The 15,216-nt window shown below is 32.1% G+C and overlaps 2 protein-coding genes across 2 annotated transcripts in view; one reads left to right on the top strand and one right to left on the bottom strand.

Moving 5' to 3' along the window:
- The window catches only part of LOC119645045, a 166,936-nt gene extending 161,170 nt beyond the window's left edge, over positions 1 to 5,766 (top strand). Inside the window, 9 exon segments of the mRNA XM_038044851.1 lie at positions 1,593 to 1,784; positions 1,840 to 2,243; positions 2,332 to 2,553; positions 2,617 to 2,950; positions 3,075 to 3,341; positions 4,377 to 4,560; positions 4,646 to 4,852; positions 5,031 to 5,232; positions 5,359 to 5,766. Of these exon segments, the coding sequence (XP_037900779.1) occupies positions 1,593 to 1,784; positions 1,840 to 2,243; positions 2,332 to 2,553; positions 2,617 to 2,950; positions 3,075 to 3,341; positions 4,377 to 4,560; positions 4,646 to 4,852; positions 5,031 to 5,232; positions 5,359 to 5,464 (2,118 nt within the window). The 3' untranslated portion in view covers positions 5,465 to 5,766.
- A 7,058-nt stretch (positions 5,767 to 12,824) lies between these two features.
- The window catches only part of LOC119645046 (zinc finger protein 567), a 6,283-nt gene continuing 3,891 nt past the window's right edge, over positions 12,825 to 15,216 (bottom strand). The window contains exons 4-5 of the mRNA XM_038044852.1: positions 14,452 to 14,559; positions 12,825 to 13,444 (exon numbers count right to left, since the gene is read on the bottom strand). Coding sequence (XP_037900780.1) covers positions 13,079 to 13,444; positions 14,452 to 14,559 — 474 coding nt within the window. The 3' untranslated portion in view covers positions 12,825 to 13,078. The remainder of the gene's footprint in view (positions 13,445 to 14,451; positions 14,560 to 15,216) is intronic.

Genomic DNA, 15,216 nt, shown 5'->3' with positions numbered 1-15,216 from the left:
TTTACCTTATGAGTAAGTACTAAGCAGACAACGTATAATCAAAATCTGATTACTTATAACTTAGTGCGGCCGTATGTGGCTAATCTTGTTCCCATCTTTTCGCTAGAAAAGCAGGGTTCACAAGTAGAGTCCAATAGGTAAATATGAAAAATTTCAGCTTTTCATTTTCCATAATTTAGAAATAATGAGTAAAAAAAGACAAATTTTTACTTGCAGAAATAGATGCAGAATAGATAGCCAGTTTATGCTTTCCAGTGGGCGTGTGCTTTGACCAACTTGCCCCATTTTCAATTGCAACTCGCTTGAAAGAACTGGCTGGCGGGCGGTGTTTTTGTCAAATTTGAAGACGACGGCTTCATTTTTTACTTAGAGATATTACGTTGACATGCAACACAGACAGACAAACAGATGGATAGACATGTTTAGATCGATTTAAAATTTCATGCTAATCAGGAATATATATATATATATATATATATACTGTATAGGATTTCTGTAGCTATCTTTTGGGTATAGCAAACGTTTCGACAGAACAAATATACCCTTCATTTTTTGGTGACGGATAAAAAAATAGCAAAAAGAAAAAGTGCATTAAGAAAGTAACGAAATACACAAAACTCGCTTTCACATCGAAACAAATCAAATTAAATTCATTCTGATCAATTTCTAACCGCAGCAAATACTTCTAAAACCAATCAATCTTTTACAAGACTTTTTTTATTTGATTTGTTTTAATATATATATATATATATATTTATATTTATATGTGTGTGTGTGTGTGCACAGAAGGAAAAACTGTTCCCTTAATATGTTTTATTGTCACACTTCATGCAAAAGTGGAACACGAAAGAAAAAAAGCATTTTTTTTTTTTTTTTTTTTTTTCATGTTAAGCACACTAATGGGTTTATAATGAATTGTGTGCGAATGTTGTGTGAGTCGGTCTAGTGATACTTTATTTTAAACTTTCTGTTGATTTCGTTTTCTCTTTCTCTACTACCTCCCCACGCTCACATTTCGTTCGTTCTTTCTCTCTCTCTCTCTCTCTCTCTCTCTCCCTCTCTCTCTCTCTTTCTCTCTGTAGCTAGCAAAAGTTTTCTATCACTCACTTATCACTAGTTTTTTTCTATTTAATAGTAGAAAAAATGAAAAACAAAAAAAAACAAAAAAAACAAAAACAAAACAAAAGAAAATGCATTGTAGACGCACGTTGTGAAAAGAAAATCAGAAAATCTTCAACGTTTGTTTGGTGTACTGTTAATAATTTCCTTTTCCTACCTTTGTGCACGTATCCATACGAAATGATTCTTGAATCTGTGGAAACCCCTTAAGCAATTTATTCCACTCAACAATTCATTTTGTTTAACACTTTTGTAACAGTTTTAAGCAAACGTCGCCGCGTTACATACATATATTATGGGTTCTTACTCTTTACGCTCACTTACTATCCCTTTTTCATGTATCTGGTCTGGTTACCTGGCACTTTTTTCGTTTCACGTTTGGTTTCTCTTTTTTATTTCTTTTTTGAGAGTTTCGCTCTTTCTAAAAGTAAATGTGTTTCGTGTGTTCCTCTGCATTGTTTATTAACTCATAGGACTACGTGACAGTCTATGATGGGTATACTACGCGTGATCCGATTATATTGAAATTTTGTGGCGGCGGTCAGGCAGTACCCTCGGCTGTATCCAGTGGCCCGGAATTACTGGTAGAATTCACTACATCACCGTATGGCACGTTTACGGGCAGTTCGTCGCAAGTCTTGCCTTTATATGGATTTCAATTGGAGGTAAATTTATTGATTATGAAACATAATTATTATTGTCACAATATGCCTATCATAGGTTGAAGTAATATTTGTGGACATACAAAGTCCAACATATACGAAAAACAAGAAACCCTGCGAATTTTGGATACGCGGTGCAGGACGTGGTATCTTAGAGAATCCAAAGCATTCTTTAGCTCCAAACACCACTTGCTTATATCATTTACAAGGCATCGGTGTTTTTAAAACTTTCGATCATTTAAGTTTGTCGCGACGTACCAATAGTCTAATGCATCAGCCGCAGTCGCGTTTTAAAGTTTGGATTTCAATGATGAAATTCAATTTGGATCCAGAATTTGGACAAATTGATGAGACGTCCGTAGGAGCGATAGGGGTATTACAAACTCAGGAAGATTGTAGCGGCATGTTACGCATATGGGACGGTGCTCTAAGAGAGCCGCCACAATGTAAAGACTTGAATTGGTAAGTTGCTCATGCAAGCCCCTGCAAGACGAATGCCAAAAAAAAAAACAAATTCTAAAATTCGAAATTCTTTCCTCACCAAACTTAGCGCCAGCGATATGCCACAAGTCCATCCCTCACTGGCTCAATATAATCCTCATAATATAACAAATGTTATAGCAAGATTTTGTCGTGGAACAATACCGCGGACTTGCGATCGCTCCAACATCAACGAAACGTACGCCAGGCCATGTACCGTATCGGAAAGTTACGTTTCGAGCAGTGATTCAATAACTTTAGAATTAAAAAACACCGAATCGACGGTGCTTAGGTAATGTTTTAATTCTTTAAATTTCTTTGCCACTAGAAAGCCAATAAATATCTTCTCTCGCAGACCGTTAGAGTTCAAATTGAAATATGAATTCATTGACCTACATCAGGATGGCCTACCGCTGGGTGGCGGCGAACATGATTGCAATCGTAAATTTATTAGCAGCCTTATGGACCGTAAAGATCCCGCCATCTTTCGTAGCGTGCGTAATATATTTTTATTTGGCCGCGGTGGCACACGCAACCTGAGGTGCATATACAAGTTTGAGGGAATGCGTGGCGAACGCGTACGCATTAAATTACGCAAAGTAACCACAATGAATCGTCAGTGCATGTCACGTGTCGATGAGGACATAAATAGGTCATTTTGTTATGGCGAAACCAGCGCCAAAGTGGAGGTAAATTTATTCAACATAAACGTGACTTTCAGCGAACAAACTTACACTTGAGTAAATTTATGTATATTTGTTTCTATTTCTCTCTCTCTCTCTCTCTCTCTCTCTACCTCCCACTTAAATATAGATATTTGAGAGACCGTATCATGATTCAATATTATTACCGCGTGGATGTCTATGTAATTCGTCAAATTCATCACATTTACCGGTTGAATACACATCAACCAGTCGCGATGTTGAAGTTCATTTTACAGCCTTTAATATGTCAACTTTAGATGATCCAGATGCCTTAAATTTTGAGGGTATGTTCGAGTTCATTAAAGGACCAACCAATTGCAAAGATGGTAGAAGAAAATTCGGGCCTAGCGGCACCATTGATATGACATTCGGTGATGTAAGTACATATTTATATAACAACTGATTTCCATCAAGCATAAAACGACTTAGGTAAAACTTATTCGATCCCGAAGCTCATTTTGGAAGTTTCATTCGCAATGAACGGCAGTACGCGTCAGAGAATCGACGCGGCATCGATCAGTCTGCGATTTAAATCGGATTCATAAACTCATTATAATTTAGATAGAAGAGAGAAACTTCACCTCTTACACTTGCGGCTGCAATTTAGATTGAAAAAAGGGGCGAGGTCAAGCGAGTGTAAACAAGCTTATAATCCAATATTAAAAAGGAATATTTCAGAATTGCAGCATCTCTCTCTTATAGATGCCACTCCGCGAATTTTTCAATTGCATCTTATTCACGAAAGAAACCCCTTATAAAGTACTTAATCTATTCTAAGAGACCGATTAACTATCGAAATGATTTTTTGTTTCTTTTACCCTACAACCACTTGGGATACAAGGTTATACTAAGTTTGTGCGCATGTATGCAACACGCAGGAGAACTTGAGATTGACTTTTTTTTGTCACCAAAACTTCACCTTTTATTATACCGAACGATATAAAATCTCTTCTAACCTTGTCTGACCGTCTGACCATTTAGTTTTCTTGTGTTCAATGTGTAGACCGTAATTTTTGAGACCGGATACGCCGCGATATGTTTTGGCTCAAGGACAAACGCCGTTATAAAGCCTTATTTTTCAAAGTCGTTATATGAATAGATGCATTAAATACAATGGTGTAGAGTATCGCGCCCCGCCACGCCCTACTATAGTGTTTTTTTTTTTTTTTTTTTTTTTTTTTTTTTTGAAAAAAAGTAAGAAATGTAGCCGAAGTTTTAGAAGGCATTGTTCATAAAATAGATTTATGATTGGGATTAGAACGTAAAATCTAAGAAAGACCGTTAGATAACTAAATGATCGAAATATATTGAATACACACACACACACACAACATCGGTACAGTTATTGAATTCTATTAAAATTGTTCTTCTTTTTTTTTGCTTTTTTTAAAAATTTCTTTGAATACTGCAGTTGGAATGTCGTACTCGACCTTGGCTGATTGAACCTTCGAATGGCAATAAGTTTTTATATGTACGCTTGAAGGCCATATTCTTACGTAAATATAATCCGAAAAGGACAATGAACACAACAGTTGTGGGGACAAGTTCATATCGTTGTGAAACGAAATCAAGAGCCGTACTAACAACAGCTGAAGGTAAACAATAACGCAGCAGAAGGCAAAAAGGAAAACTTGAAATTCATAATTTTTTTTCTTTCTCTCTTTCCTCTTACCATTAAAGGTTTAACAATCACTGCCTGTCCTTTGGCGCCTGACTCGAAAGCCTACGAATTTGTAGAGATATTTAGTGCTGGCTGGAATGAAAGACCAAATTTTGCTTTAGTCAATCGTTCAAAAGCCATTAGTGTTGAATTTTTGCGTCCGGCAAACGGTGATTTCTCGTTCAATTGGATGGAATTGATACCTCGACCTACAATAAGCTTAGCAGGTAAAACATAAAATAAAAACAACAAGAATTGATTGTACATTTGTTTGCTTAAAATCTTAGTAAAAGATGAACAAAAACGAAAACAATGAAAGAACACAAGCACTATTGTTGTTGTATTGTCATGATGTAGATGATTTTTTTTAATTTTTTTTTGGTTTGGGTTTCTTTTTATAACCAGAAGACTGTCAATACAAGTGCTCCGAGTTAAACGCTTGCGTTAATGTTAGTGTTTGGTGTGATGGCGTGGTGCACTGTCCCTCAGGCGATGATGAAACATTTTTGCAATGCTCGGCGATTATGAAATTGCCGACAGAAATATTGGCCACCTTGTGTTTGATTATTGTACTCTTCTGTTGTGCATTTGCAGCCTTCGCCTATAAGTAAGTAATCTAAGCAAACAAATCCTTTCAAATGAATGAATTTTTTTTATTAAAAAAAAACAAAAAAAAACAAAAATTTTTTCCCTTTCCTTATTCCAAAAAAAAAAAAAAAACAAAAAAAATAAGAAAAATTAAACGAAAACTACGTGGCTCAACAATGCTGCAAACGAGATTAAAGTCTTTAAGTTCCATGGATACAGCTGTGCTGGACGAGAAGGAAGTGATTTGCTGACAAAGCGATAATTCTGTGCGCTATGTGGAAATAGATCGTGTCACTACAGTCTGACCGCTTACTATTAACACCTTGATAATATATCGCACGGAATTATGCCGTTGGACTGTTTTCACAATAATACAGCAACACAAAGCAAACACACAACTAACACTACACTACTCAATTCTACTATTAATTTTAAAATAATGTAAAGACGAAACGAAGAGAAGTGAAAAACCAAACTCACCTGTTTTTAATGCATTTTTTTAGAAATTAAATATTTAAAATTATATACATATATATATATATATATATCAAATATGTATATATATATATATATATGCATGTATGTATGCACGTATATATGTATATATATATATATATATATATCATGTATATATATATATATATATATATCATGTATATATATATTAATATATACATATAAATAAGAAATGTTAAAACGAGATCCAAAGGTTTAATTAAAGAAAAAGTAAGAAACCCAACATTAAAGTTAAGAAACTTAAAGAAAACTTTTCTACGTAATAGCAGACATATGTATTACTACCCCATTCTCCCATTTTTATCACTGACTAAGTTCGTATCCTTTAAAAGGTTTTTAATTAAATTTAAAAAAAAAAAAAAAAAAAAATTAAAATTAATATTAAAATATAATAAATGTTTTGTTAATAACTGTAACTCTTTAGACCAATTGAATAGAAAACGAAAACTAAAATTAATATAGAAAACAATTATGACTTTTAGCATTAATTTTTTAGTAAAAATATGTATGGAGTAAATGATTTTAGGATTATATTTCTACCCTAGCATTTATTATGCGACGCACAAATAATTGTTTGACAACAATTTTCCGTTTCCATCGTTGTTTTTTCTCCTTTCTCTCTTTATTGTTTATTATTCATCTATTCATTTTTTTTTATTTTTTCTCCTTCCCGCATTCTCTTCTTTTCACATCCTCTCGCTTTCTCTCTCTCTCTCTCTCTCTCTCTCTCTCTCTCTCTCTCTCTCTCTCGCTCTATCAATAAATTTATTTCATTCTTCGCTTCCTATCCCTGATTACCTTTTCCCTATTCTTCTCTCTTATTTGTGCTCTTTGATCATTTATTTAACAACCTACTCCTTATATATATTTGTCGATCCATCCATTCGATGATTTTGTCTCTATATCTTATGATATTTCTCTTTCTATCGCTTTTTATAGCGCTCAGCTCTTTATATTGTCAGACGTAGCGAACACTAATACGAACGTCAAGAAACGACCGCATCCTGAGGAGGCAGTGTATGCAAAGATTACCTTTGATTACATTTGAACGAAACACTAAAGATTAAATTCAAAACAAGACCAAATTAATTCTTTATTGGACGAAGATTTTAAACTAATTCAGGCGGATACTATGAACGATTTGTCCCATAAGAACGAGGAAAGTTTAAGCAAATTTGTAAAAAACTGCTTTGCAAGGAAAAAAAAACATTACAATCCCTTTGCTCAAAGATCTGTCGTAATATGTAACAGTCGCTTATGTTCATTAGGCGGAATAGTTTGCACGTTCTTTTGTCGCCAAGGATAAAAATACCCAAATTTTACCTCAAGTACTGCCGTCTGTCAATAGGATATCACGAACTCATTGAAAATATTATAGAAGTCTTACACGGCGTCACGGTGTCCTATTCCAAGAGATGAACGTATGGGCGACACAGTCTTGATTTGCCGCAAGGAAAATAGCGAGAAAATCTTTACCCTTTACAAAGATAGAAATTTTTCATCTTCAAAAAAAAAAACACATATTGAGATTAACAGCGCTTTGAACAAAGCAACAACATATTTTGTTTTTTCAAAAAAAAAAAAAAACAAAAAAAATCGATTCTTTTCAAGACTCATCTCATCGCCAAAAGTCGAATCATCGCTTGGTGAAAAGCGAAGTTTTCAAGTGTCTCAATTTTCAAATAGGATGCGGTTAAGGGGTAGGGCCACCATAAGTTTTTCAAAAAATCAAATTTCATTTATTGACTTAAATGATTCTTTAAATAGTCACGAATGGCATAAAAAGACAATTGTGGATTTGGCAAAATTTTAAATGGTCACATATATCGATTTTCGGAACATAATTCTACGGCAATATGCGGACACTTGGAATGCGTTATTCTCAAAAACAAAAAAAAAAAAAGAACAAATTGAAAACGCTTCCGATCGGTCCACATTTTCAATCATTCTCCATTCTTTATATATGAAAAATTCATCTAGTAATCATATTTTGCCATTCAAAATTGGCTGAGAAAATTTGGGATCGAATCTTTTTCACTGAACCGTTCCAGCTGAATCCTTAGATAGTAAAACTGTCTAATTTTCAATACGTTTTGATGATAATTTATTCATAATAATAATAATTTGACATTAAATTTAAACCTTACCGATTTTAGACCAAGTAACTCTATTTATTGGATTCTAATCCATATTAGGATTCGATAGAAAAATAAACTTTTACATGCCAAAAAAAATCTCATTTTTAATATATAATGTCCAAACACCATAGGTAATTTGAACCATATATACGGTGATCTTATGAAAGCAGGTCCGTCTAAAGTCCGGTAAAAATCTAATTTATAGTTTATTACAGCGGAGACACATGGAATATAATAATAATCTTTGACAAGTAAATTAATTTTGTTAAACTTGCATCGTGTCAGTTTGACGTTTCGAGTATGCTCCAATAGAGAAGGACGTTCATGAAAATCATGCATTTACATAAAAGTAATATTTAATTTTTGATGTATTATGAGGAAAACGAGTGAACGGCTGTAATAGGCGAAGTAGTGCAGGATATTTAAAAGTCCGCCTTGCCCCGACTTGCTTTTAATAACAAAAGAGTGCCCTTCCAAATTGGTCAAATTTTAACTATCCATCACACGAAAACCAATATTTCTAAAACAAAAAATTCTGTGTGTATCACTAGCTATAGGCAAGCAGGTTAAATGCTTCTTTTCAATTCCCCCATTTGTACCAGTTACAATGTGTACCGCAACAGGCACCGAGAATGCGAGAATGGCTTCGGTGTTGTCATTTTTTTAATTTTTTTTTCAGAAATATTTTCACTTTTCCTTTTAATACTTAAATCTATGCCTAATAAATCAATTATTTTAATTCTTTTTTTTTTTTTAAGTTATTACAGTGACCTAATCCGTTAAAGTGATCGCTGATGGTCATCATAAAAAACGCTTCAACGAGATTATTTTTAATTTTTTTCTCTTCCTCCGAAATATATATTTCATATCGGAAATATCGGAGAAAATTTTCCTAATTATGATGAGCATTTGATTGTATTGTAAATTAAAAACTTTAGAGCAAAAAAGAAAAATTCGTGAAAATTATTCAATTACTTCTAGGGCTGATATTATTCGAATTATAAACGAAGGTCAAAAAGTATGTGATATTTCAAACAGTAATTCATTGAATTATTCGAGGGATCAAACTTGTCCTCTAAACAATTAAAATCTTTCGCTTTTATCTTCGAAAAAAAAAAAAAAATCATTATAACATAACGTCATTAATACACGACAAAAACTCATAGCAATGCCTTGTAATCACAAATTTCTTTTTCCAGAAAATTTCAAATTTTCTAATGTCTATGGACATTGGTACGATGGTGAAGGAAAAGTACAAAAAATTGTTCCATGTATACGGCTCCTGAGTTAACGAGAACATTTTATGTTATAATTTTTTTTTTTTTTTTTTTTTTTTTTTTTTTTTTTTTTTTTTTTTTTTGGTACCTTATTGATCAATCATTATAAAATTTGTTGTTTGCTGTAAAAATTGAATTCGGAAAATATTTCATGAATTTTGCATTACATCTACCTAAAAATCGGGAAAGATTTTAAAACAAAATACAATTGAGCCCAACGTAAAGTATTCTATACAATATATAAATGATGCCTTGATGCTCAAGAAATATTTATTTATCATATATAAATGGAATTTTTTTTTAAATTTTTACAAAAGTTTGCTACAGAAATGTCATCATGTGATCATGCGTGAAATGAATTTCATTACAGGTATAAAATATTCATCGAAATGAATTCGATAATTGAATTGAAAACATTTCAATGAAATTCGAATGCGTTTCGAATCGACTAAAGTTAGTAAAAGGAAGCTAGCTCGCTTTAAAGCATAAATGAGTTTATGAAATTTCGAAAAGTTTTCAAGGACTCTTTAACAATCATTTTTAAAAACTATTTTAAGAGATCTTTACAAATTTTGTTTTTCATTTATTTTGTATACAAATCTTTTGAATACCTAACTATAACAAATCACGGCCCATCATCATTCAATACTCCACACCACTCCTACTACAACTATGCATATAATGACTTCACAAAGTATGTCGTTGTATATGAAGTGGTTGAAGACGTGAAACGATCCAAATCATTTTCAGTATAAGTCGCCCTTGAATGCACACCAATCATGAAAATGATTTTGAATCGAGAAAGTGGATCTAGCTCAAGTTCTTCTGGGTGTACAAGTGGTGTAGGATACAAAAAAAAAAAAAAAAAAAAAAAAAAAAGAAAAAATAAAAACAAAAATATTTTTTTTAAAACTTTGCATTTTTAACAAATTAAACGAAAAGTTTCCAATATGCAATATTTTGCTTGAAGCATTCAAAGGAAATATTTTTTGGAAAAAATTATAAAGTTTTTCAAAAATATTATAAAAAAAAACTTTTAAGAATTGTACAATTTTTTTGTTTTTTTTTTTTTTTTTTTCTTTAAAACATTTTTTCTATTTTCAGTCAATTTTTAGAAAAATTGTTGCTATACGTTTCGCTTCATACTTTTAATAAATATTTAAAACAATTTAAAAAACTTCTTTTTTTTTCTTTTGTTTATATTTAATAAAAAAAATAATAAATTTTTTTAGAAGAATTTTATTCCAATTTTTGAACTAAGATTTTTTATTGAGCAATATTGCAAAATTTATGTAACAGAAAGATTTTTACATAAGTAATAAATGTAATTTTGCATCCACCACCGAAGATTGGGACTAATTCATAGTACGTAACAGAGGCTTCATTCAGTTTCATTGATCGGTGTCCTATTACGAATCGGATTTTTGCATAACCATATGTTTAGTCGAAGAACTAAAATCAACATGTCAACCAAATTTAATCAATAGTCATAGTCATATAGGCCAACCTTAGCCCTACGCTCACGTTTAATAGCAAAAATTTTTTAAGCCGAATAAATGGAAAGTAAACTTATTGATAATTTCGATCAGATCTACGAATTTAACTTAACGAGAATGACAAAAAAGAATACTGAGCCGAGCCAGTCCGACCATTAGATACCCCATACCATTTTCCCTGGTACAGTTACTCAGTCCTTTTGGTAATAGTACACCAAAAATTACCCATTAGTTTCATGCGAAGACATACGTTTTCCGAAAGCCCGCACATTGAACGGCGATCAAAACATGATATGGCCTGATCCAGTTCCAGCAAACCTTATATGCTCCCTATTACCTATATTATAATATATCAATTGCATTTTTCCTCTTCATATAAGAGCTTGCTTTTCCCGTTAACCCCTATGTTCGTCGGAGTCTTAAAAAATAGACCAATGCCATCCATACTCGCTGTCACTAATAAAAATAAAAAATTAAATGCTTTTCTAAAGGGCTTACTAATCATGAGAAATCTTGTATGAAATGGATTCCATTTGGTTCAAATTTGATTCACTTCATCTCTTTTCGCAAAAATTGCAATCACGAGGAGATTTTCATCATAAAACATTAAACACTTAAGCCTTTGCGGCATATAAGAGTTTACATTTGTTGAGAATCCTTATATAAGGTGGTATCCAAAGCATACGTTTATCTACCTTATCCAAATTCGGTAAGCTCGATTTATTTGTTAAGCAATTCTCACTGTTCGAAAATTGGACCTTTTCACGATATAATGCATTCAGTTGCAGTCATGGAGTGATCGGAAAATAGGGCAAAAGACAAAAGATCAACTGCGAAAGGGATTCAGAACGTGATTCTAAATCGATCGCCATACTAAAGGATGGGTTCATCTAAAGTGCTTCTGGGTGTTACGCACATTCTTGTACCACAATTGCTGACCAAGTTTATCCTAAGTCAAGCTTTAAGAACGTAATCGTGATTTTGTCTAGACTAATAATCGGAGACGCATGTCTTACTAAGCGCTAATAAATACTTTATGAAGCCTCCGATGCGTACTTATATGAGTTGCAAGCATTTTACAAATCCTTAACATATCCCTATGGTATGCAATTTTTTGAGCAATATTTTCATAAAATCTATCACCACCCTAAGAAATGTATGTATGTATGTATGTAAATATTTATACATATATTCATCTATTTATTCATATCTATGAACTCTTTTTATTTATCTCTATTTTATTTATTTTATTTTTTTTTTTATTTTTTTTTTTTTTGATTCAAATCAAATCAAATGCAGACAATAAATAAATTGAGAAAACAAAACTCTTCAAATATTTTTTGTTTTTTTATTATTAAAAAACATAACAGTAATTAAGCAAAAAAAAAAAGAAGAAGAACAAAAAAACTAAACTAAAGATTATGATGTAAAAGTGAAGCTGCTAAGCGATATGATAAGAAATAAAGAAACAATTTTTAGTTAAAAAGAATTTTGAAAGTAAAACAAAAAAAAAAAAAAAGGGAAAAGGATGAAAAGAAAATGGTAAAAAATTAAGAAGAGAGAAACAATTCCATATTTTAGAAAACGTAAAGAGAAACGAATAGGAAAATAAACCTAAGTTAAATATGATGAACTCATACATATAAAGCGATTATTATGAAAATATGAAACCAACCTAATTAGCAGAAAATGTTTGATAAAGACTTGACTAAATGCAAAAAAAGCGAAAAATTACAAAAAAAAAAAAAAAAAAAAAAAAAAAAAAAAAAAAAAACAAGAAAAGAAATTCAAATTTCATCGAATGTAATTGAGAAAAACATTTGCAACAAATTTTCAAGGTCACTGTTTCACTTATTTACGCATTCAACTAAACCGAAATTAAACTAACTTTCAACGTTAACATTTAACGTCATCTTAAAAAAAAAAAAAGCAGAAAGCATAAAAGCAAAAAATAAATAAACAAATAATCAATAAATCAATATATAAAATGGTGAAATAACAAACCATATAAACCGCTCCCCGAGAGAAGGAAGGACATATTAAAATAAAACAATTTAAAATTTTTTCATTAAAATATTTAAAAAAGAGTAAATAATTAAATAAAACGAAACATTTAAAAAGTAATTACACGGCGTTATGTAATAAAAAAAAAAAAAAAAAAACAAAAAATAAAACAATTAATTATGAAACAAAAAAAAGTTATATAAAAACTGACAGATTTTAATTATTAAACAAATAAAAACTAAAAATTGTGTTGCGAATCATATCATAAAACAGAGAAAGAAGAACAAAAACAATTATAAACAAAAAGAATTTGAATAAAAATAAAGGATAATAAAAAAAATATTATTATTAATCCATTGGTGGTTCGTTGTTGCTTGTTTCCTTTCTTGATGTTATCCTTTTTTCGTTTTTGTTTCTTGTTTTTTTTTGTTTTTTTAATTATTCAAATAAGTCGGGAATTGAGAATCTTCTGACGGTGCCGGTATGGTGACGCCGCCAGTATCCACAGCTGGTTCATGGGGTAACGAATCGATGCTTTCCAAAGGCATAAAACAATCAGTGGATATTTCATTTTTATTATTCGGCTTCGAGGCATTCATCGAATCTTCATTATTAATAATTAATCCCTTACGATGATCTTCCTTATGGGCGTCAAGTTTGCTCTCATTGATGGTAATGAAATTGCATAAGTCGCAAGAGATTCTTTTGAAAGCTTCCTCATGATTTAAACGCATATGACGCTTATAAGCACTGGATTGTATGCACGAATAACCGCATATCTCGCAACGAAATTTACCCTCCTGCGAAACGGAAAAATTGTTACAACCACAACAAGTCAGAAATCAGATAATATTCGCCATCGGGCGAATTTATAACACCACACCTATCCTTCATGCGGATAGGTAGCTGATCACGATAAAGTGAATTTTTTTTTTTTTTTTTGTTTTTTTGAGCCATCCAACGTTAGACAAAATAGTCATATATACGGATTAAGAATAGAATAGAGACATTTGCGAGATTTCCGCCAGATATTTTCACTGATATCATAAAAGCATATGATAGCGTTTACAAGACCTATGAAAGTTGTATTGATCTCGAGATGTTATTCTTCGATACGCATCATCTAGTTGAAGACTTTTCTGAATTCTTGGCGAAGCAATGGCGACAATCAAGACGGCGCAAAGACAACAGATGCACGGATCGATATGTTTCGAATAGTTTAGCTTGAAATGAAAGGAAGCCGCTTGAAAGCGTTTTTCACATAGCGGCGAAACACACCTAGACCTAATACATTCAGACGAAATAAGCAAATCGTATAAGAAGAGTACCGCCATTTAGTATCTTTCCCCCTTTTAAGTTACGAATCGACTTTGCTATTACATAGAAAAGATATATATCGGACTTTTAAAGTACATTATATACGGTCCGGAAGCTATACTACACCATTTTATTGTAAAAAAAAAAAAAAAAAAAAAAAAAAAATTATAGAAGACAAGTGCAACCCAAATGGCTTGATATTCGTTAGATTCTGGAAAGGAATCCATGTCATATAAAATGTTTGGCAAAACATAATTCTGCCTTGTCTTCGCTGCCTTAGATCGTGCCTAGAAAAGCATAACAAAATTTTTTGCTCTTCTTATTCTTCATAATCGACCAAGTAGACGTAACCATCAATTTCATATCAATTATCCGCATACATGTTCTTTATATATATATAGTCTATGATGATCTAAATTATACAAATGGAACGATAGCATTCGTATACCTTCTGCTTACATAGTACTGCGGAAATATTTCAACTTTATACCTTTTCATGTCTGAGTTGATGCTTATGCAAGACGCTGGGATCACGTGTACCAAATTTACAAATTTTACATTGTAACGGTTTCTCTCCGGTATGTTGACGCATATGTATCTAAATTTAAAGAAATACAATCCCAAAATGTTCAAAAGTTAAGCAAAATCTTTTTAATCACTTAACGCTACACGTATTTATGGATAGCTAGATAATGAGATGAGGCGGTTAATAATGGTCCTTTTTTTTTTTTGCTAAATATTTTCAAAAGTTCTTCACTATTAAAACAATACCTTGCGTGTCGCCTGTGCGTCATTGGAATATTATTATTATTATTATTAATTTCGCCAGAGAAATAAATTCTAAGACTAAACTCTTAAAAGCACTAGCATCTAAGGCTATCGGCTTTTATTAAAAACTCTACCGCACTTGAGATTCGAACCCACGACCACTGAGTTGCTAGTCGAGACTCTTGCCTAATTGGCCACCCAGGCGGATTGTCATTGGAATACAACCGAGCTTTTAGCTTTAGTTTTATTTGTCAACTCTCATCCATGGCCAAAAGAGATGATCAGTTATTTGATGACTGACACATGTCGTATGACCTCGTGACGGTCCAGGAAAGGAAGGGTGCACTCTTGAGCGGAGGCAATGAGCTTCATAATCGAATAATTTGAAATTCGACTTTCGTGACCGTCTGTCCATATTAAATTCTGGGTGTTTGTCTCTGTCTCTCTCTCTCTCTCTCTCTCTCTCTCTCTCTCTCTCTCTCTCTCT

The sequence above is a fragment of the Glossina fuscipes genome, unplaced genomic scaffold, assembly GCF_014805625.2.
Source record: "Glossina fuscipes isolate IAEA_lab_2018 unplaced genomic scaffold, Yale_Gfus_2 1, whole genome shotgun sequence".
Taxonomy (NCBI): Eukaryota; Metazoa; Arthropoda; class Insecta; order Diptera; family Glossinidae; genus Glossina; species Glossina fuscipes.
Note: the sequence above shows the minus strand (reverse complement) of the source record. Positions and strands in the feature narration are given on the sequence as shown.